The 6,890-nt window shown below is 32.1% G+C and overlaps 1 protein-coding gene across 1 annotated transcript in view; it reads left to right on the top strand.

The window, feature by feature from the left end:
* LOC106467515 (E3 ubiquitin-protein ligase UBR3-like) overlaps positions 1–6,890 on the top strand; it is a gene marked incomplete at its 3' end in the record, with an annotated part of 72,699 nt that overhangs the window by 43,300 nt on the left and 22,509 nt on the right. The window contains exons 18-21 of the mRNA XM_022395713.1: positions 2,264–2,489; positions 2,994–3,098; positions 4,236–4,896; positions 5,900–5,988. Of these exons, the coding sequence (XP_022251421.1) occupies positions 2,264–2,489; positions 2,994–3,098; positions 4,236–4,896; positions 5,900–5,988 (1,081 nt within the window). The remainder of the gene's footprint in view (positions 1–2,263; positions 2,490–2,993; positions 3,099–4,235; positions 4,897–5,899; positions 5,989–6,890) is intronic.

Below are 6,890 nucleotides of genomic sequence, written 5' to 3'. Positions count from 1 at the left end.
CATATATTTCATCAACACTAAACAGCTGTAAATTTTATTCTTAATTTAAGGTCAGCCACGTCCACTTGCAAAGTCGAAGCTGTTTTGCTATGGACAGTTTGAAGTTGACTGGCATGTTTATAACCAATTAAAAAGAGCAGATTTCCCTCTATATAGCTATTGACAGTTGAAATAAAGTTAATAAAATGAGACATCAACAGTTTTTTACTTGCACAATAATTTATTTGTAAAGTTTAAAAAATATATGTTACAAGAAACTTTAAAAACACCACATTTTTTGATGGAAATAATTCCACCATTTCCTGGAGAATAAATCATGAAGTACACATTAAACCTAATGTACATGTATAACTATGTTTTTACAGTGGCACCAATTTTCAACAATGATTTCCAAAAGTTTACTTCCGTGGCTCCGGGGCCAAAATCTCTATTTATATTCATTTTGTTTTTAACAATTTCTAAGGATTCTCTTGTATTTAGTTCATCTTTTTCCAATACCTGTTTAAGTATTTTTATCCCAGTCAATAACGTGTAGAATTCGCCACATGTTCTGCCAAAGCCGATTCACCCATTTTTAATTTATCCACCACATTTTGATGTTCTTTTACTCTAAATTTTAAGTTCCTACTTGTCTGTCCAATATAACTTAGATCACAAGTACATGAAATTTTATATATATACCTCATGTATCCCTTAATTCAATTTTATCTTTCAAACCATTAATTATATGACTTAATTTTAATTGAGAAGTAAATGTTATATATTCAATTCATATTTTGTCTCAACACATTACCTATTTTTATTGACCAAGGTACAACATAGGGCAAACATATTCTTTCTTTACTTTCCATTTTTGTTATAATATTTACTGTACATTTTATCTATGATTTGAGGTTGATACTTTCTATCAATTGCTATACGTTTTAAATGCGTTAATTCTAACATCAAATCCTCATCATATGACAAAACATTAATAGCCCTATAAAGAAAAGATGAAAATGAGGACATTTTTTGTGACCACGGGTGACACGATCTCACATGCATTTTACGTATGGAGACATTGACAGTATATGTGTTTCTAAATATCACATTGAAAGAAACTTAGTCCATGTTGAGAGCAGGGTCTAACATTTGGGTGATTTTGTCATTTCCCGGTAAATGATATTAATTCACAGTTGAGCACAAGATTGTCATTTGAAAGCATGATGGATGGTATCTATCGTGATCCTTCAGGTGTAAATACAATGTGTTTTATTCTTCAACAGAGGATCTATACTTCATACAATAACAGATAACACATTAAAACAATACCTGAACATTAAAGCAATAAGACCCTTACTTTGCAAGAAGCTATAAGGAAACTATGATTGACATTAGTTAAATGTATCATGATATTTATTAAAAACCACATATGAAATTGATCTTTTTGTAACAACATACAACTTGAACAAAAATGGTAATGTTAATCATCTGTAATGAACAGGATTAAGCCAAAAATTTGTATCTTGTTAACCGTAAATGTACCCGCTCTTTTCGTACAACTGAATAATAATTTTGAGATCAGGATAAAGTCTGAAACAGCTGTGAATTTAAATACGATGATATCACTAAAAAAAGTACTCTTTCAATCAATTTAATCCTCAAATTATGGACTTATTTTTATGCTGTTCACTACTGGTTAGGACCCCATGTTGAGTATTTTTGTTTTTACCTATTGCAAATTGCAGTTTAATGAATTTATGAAGTCACTAATATACTATGCAAAATATGTGGAGATTCCAACAGAGATTATTGGGATTGATTGTAATTTGATGTTATTTTTACTTAATTATTTTTTGTGAGACTTGTATGATATTAAAAACCCTGTAGCCGATAAAGTCATGGGTCCACAAGCAATCTGTTGAATAAATAGTTCAGAAAAATGTACTTAAAAAAGATTATGGGTGATCCCAGTGTTAATTACAATGTTGAATGTGGGTTTGTTTTAAATACAAGATTATGGGTGATCCCAGTGTTACTTACAATGTTGAATGTGGGTTTGTTTTAAATACAAGATTATGGGTGATCCCAGTGTTAATCACCATGTTGAATGTGGGTTTGTTTTAAACACAAGATTATGGGTTATACCAGTGTTAATCACCATGTTGAATGTGGGTTTGTTTTAAATACAAGATTATGGGTGATCCCAGTGTTAATCACAATGTTTCTCATTCAGTGACTGCTTTTTAACCAACTCTTAATGCATCTCTTTGTGAATGTGAAGGAAATGGTGTCTCCAATGAAAGAAGAAGTTCCCAATCTGGACTTTGTTCACTGGTTTCCCACAGACTGGACACTTCAGAACATGGTGTTGACCATCCAAAGAGTTGTTGTCATGGAGCAAGCTGAAATTATGGAGGGAGTTGTTGAAGAAATGGATGTAGATGAGGAGGTAGATGGACCATCAGAGGGAGCCACATATCTTGTGCAGAGTCCCACTGTTGAAGAAGGCACGTTGATTTGATACGGTAGACTTAGAAGATGCTGAGGTTTTAAGAAAGATAATGTTGTTGTACTTAACATTTGAAGTTTGAAAGTAGGGATATGTTGTTCAAATTAAACTTAGTTGGTCTTCTAGAATATATATATATATTGATCTAGAGAGTTTATAACGTGGGCAAAAATCATTTCTATTATGTATAATTGATATGTGGATTTGAAGTAATACTGAATTATTTAGAAGACTGATTACAGTTTGTGCTATGGAAACATTCTGTCTTTATGTACTTTAATAAAAGTAGATATTATAGCTTATGTGATTGTGTAGTCCCCAAAGTACGTCATGGAATTAGTGAAATTAATACAAGTAAAGAATTAATGACAATATAAATATTAAATATAACAAGAATTCTTTAAAATTATGGGTCCTGTTTTTCAGAATCTGATTTAATCTTTTGACAATACAGCACCAATGTTCTTTGTGTTGGATAATAATTTCTGCCATGTTTCACCAGAAGGATTCAGCTCCCCAAGTCATCATCCGTCACTTCCAACATCTAGCGTACACTTAGCTTTACCAGCCACTGTAGCTACAACGGGTGCTTTAGTGCCCTTGTCAGGTAGGGTGTGATGACGTAACATTCTTGCTACTGAGCCGTCACAATATTTTGTTTCCCCGTGGGTAAGTTGTAAGCTTACGGATTACCAACACTGAGATCTGAGGTTCAATTTCCCATGGTAGACAGAATGCGTAATGGCCATTTTGCTAAAACAAGGAAAGTTAGTTATGTGTAGTATGAAGTTCTGTACTTATTCTTTAAAAGTGTCATTATTTGCTCTAATAACTTACCGGAACGAGAATTCCTGTCTAGCAGGTTGATTATTTAGTTTTATTTTAATTTTTATACCCAACCAGCAAACAACGGAAATTGCCATAAGTGGCAAGTGTATTTGGAGGGATGTGGGAACAGAACTTGATAGTGGAGAACCACTCAGTTGTTGGTTGAAAAGGTGTCATGATTGATAATCTTAGTATATGTATTAATAAAATATGACTTAATGGTTTTAGAAGTTAATCACAATTTAAGGGAAAAAATAACTATGTTGTAAAATAATTTAGAACTTGTGGTAAAAAAAAAGACACTTTTATAGCTGAACACACACACACACATACACAGAAGGCTTTTGCAGCCCATTACATTGTGGTATGTGCTTGTTGTTTATGATTTTATGAACATAAATACTTATGGTTTAATTGTTATAATTTTTTTTATGCAAATATTTAAGTGTTATATTTATGTATATTTTCATTTTCTATGTTACTTAAGACTTTTTTTTTCGATTTAAGAGATTTTGGATATTATTTACTACACACCCTAATAGTGTTTTACAAATTATTTTGTTTTACATGTGTTCACTGCTTATTTTTAGACCAGTTATCTTGTTTACACAGAACACTTCTTTCTAATCATGAGATCAGTAATTTTATCTTTTATTCACAACACTTTTTTTTACATCATTTGGATTTAAACCTCTCATCATTCATTTTGTGTCACTTTTGGTGAAAAAAAAAGGGCCTTAATTTTATTTTAGTGTTAGTGCTTAAAATGTTTCATTTCAACAACAGTAGACTATTTTTTACATAAATATCAGTCATTATGACATAGTTCTAATTAATAAATAAAAAGATTGTACTGTGTTCATCTATCTGTAAAGATAAAATATTCGAAAGTCTGAAAGCGCATGTATTTTATCAGGAAATCTGGTCAGTCAGACGTCGGGCAGTACATCAACGGTTTCTGTAGTTGCTCAACATTCACATGGCTATTCAGACACTGATTCTGTGTCTCCCAACATGGTACTACCGCCACCTCTACCTCCGCCTCTCCCTCCAGGAACTCTCGGCAGTGGAGGAGGAGGATCAAACCTGGCCGTAGTTCCCAGCTCAGTAGGGCTAACTTCAATTCATCCCCGTATCTTCAAGTGGAGGAGATTTCCTGGTCGAAACAGGGTGCTTCCAAACAAGCAGAGTTTACAGTCGGCTGGACCCGGAGAGAGTTCCTCCACACACTATCATCAAGAGTCATTAAAGGAACTGCCTCCTAGTTGTAATTCAGTTGTAGATATAAATGAGAGCCTCTTGTCATTGTTACTTAGGCTGCATTCCAAACTGTCCGGAGTAAAGGACTCTTACCGGCCACCCACAGAAAGAATGGAAATTTTGTCAGATAATGCTATAAATGAGTCAAGAATTGGAGATGGACCATTTTTTATTGGTCAAGTGCTAGACAGATTTGTAAAGTTAAATGTATCAAGTGGTGAACAGCCAGTCCAAGATATCAGACAACGTTTGTGGCCAAAAAAGGAAGAGATAAAGAAAGGAGGTTCAGCAAAGGATGCTTTTGATAAGGAAGAAAGGTATGTATTGTAATGATAAACTTTACTATTAATGATGTGAGACTAAGTTTTAAGTTTATAAAGATATTTTTTCTTGAGGAAGAAAGGTAAAAAAATCTAATCAGTTTTAGTGACCTATTTATTTACTTTTTGTAAGCTGATAAAGTCATTTTGAGAGATACTAAATTTAGTCCATAGGCATAATACTTTTTAAAGAACAATTTTGAAGCTGGATGGCCGGTAAAATAACACAGGCCTTCGAATTTATACTTCATAAAAGTTGTTTTGGTTTTAATAACGGATTTTCCATAATTCAGCTACGCAGATTTCAAAAATAATATTAATTTTTTTCTATCACATGAGGATTTTTTACTAATCGGGAAGAAAAAAACTTACTTAGATCAAATTATTATTTCATTTACCAAAATGAAAAAATACAAACAATCTGAAGAAAGGGGAAGAACATTAATATCAAATGAATATGTATCCTCATTCATCCTGAGTTTTTTCTGAAATCCACGTCTTTTAGTCTCAAAACTATATGTTGTGGTCTTTCTTTTATGTATTGCATTATGACGTTTTGTAAAAATTCTGTAAATGATGAAGAAAAATGGATATTTTTGGATTCAGCATATAGGAATTACCGTGGAACGTGTAAAAATTTCAAGACAATAAAACCATTGCAGGCCTGTGTAATTTTTCCTTGCACAAAACCAGTTTTTAGATTTAAATTGATAGGTTGTAATATGTTAATATTAATGATTTCAATTATTTATTTTGGCGGTAAATAAAACTCTGTTAATAATCAAGAGTTGTCTGATGGTCTGAGTTACTAGTTTCATCAGTGGCACCTCAATAATTGTGAACAGGAAGAGTAAAAAGTCATAATGTAATGTTAATTAAGTACATAGAGAAACCCTGTAATAGTAACACTGATTCATCTGCCTTTATTTGATAGTCTTGTGTGTTTCATCATTTTAGATGTTTGTGAACTATAATCCTTATTTTACTGTATTTGTCGTAGGAAGAGAAGAGCAAAAGAAAGACAACAGAAGCTTATGGCCGAGTTTGCCTCTAGACAAAAAGCTTTTATGCAACAGACTATGGAAACTGGTAAGTTTATGAAAATTCAGAAAATTAGTAAAATTTATAGTGTTACTTATTAGCTTCTTCATTGTGTTTAGTTTAACTAATTTTGTGTGAAAATGGTGGCTTTATTTTAATGTGTAATGTATCATGACTTTTAACTATACATGAAACTGTTTACCATATTTCGTTTGAAAATAACATTCAAAGATCCTGTACTGAAAACAGAACAGGAGGTTGCTGCAAGGGAAGAGATAAAAATTGTCCCAGTAATTATAGACATCAGAAAGTTTGTTGAAAGGTACTTTGCAAAGTCATTTAACAAAGTTTAGAATGTTATTGGAATGTGGTTTAAAGTTTGTTAAAAGGTACTTTACAAAGTCATTTAACAAAGTTTAGAATGTTATTGGAATGTGGTTTAAAGTTTGTTAAAAGGTACTTTACAAAGTCATTTAACAAAGTTTAGAATGTTATTGGAATGTGGTTTAAAGTTTGTTAAAAGGTACTTTACAAAGTCATTCAACAAAGTTTAGAATGTTATTGGATGGTCAATGTGGTTTCACTGAGGGAAAATCTTGCCTTACAAATCTTTTGACATTCTTTGAAAATGTTACTGCTTATGTAGATGAGGGTGAGAGTGTAGATTTGGTGTATCAAGATTTTCAGAAAGCATTTGATAAGGTGCCACATAAAAGGCTTGAAAAAATTATCTCTATAGTTATGCGGGATTAGTTAACAAATTAGATAGAAGAGTAGCAGGATGGAAGAAAGCAGAGGGTTGTTATAAATGGAGTTCAGTTATAATGGATTAATATCACAAGTGGGGTACTTCAGAGCTAAGTCTTAGGACCTTTGCTCTTTTTGATTTACATCAATGACATAGATGAAAGGAATGGTCAATAAGTTACTTAAATTTTCTGTTGATATTA

The sequence above is a fragment of the Limulus polyphemus genome, unplaced genomic scaffold, assembly GCF_000517525.1.
Source record: "Limulus polyphemus unplaced genomic scaffold, Limulus_polyphemus-2.1.2 Scaffold2642, whole genome shotgun sequence".
Classification (NCBI taxonomy): Eukaryota; Metazoa; Arthropoda; class Merostomata; order Xiphosura; family Limulidae; genus Limulus; species Limulus polyphemus.
Note: the sequence above shows the minus strand (reverse complement) of the source record. Positions and strands in the feature narration are given on the sequence as shown.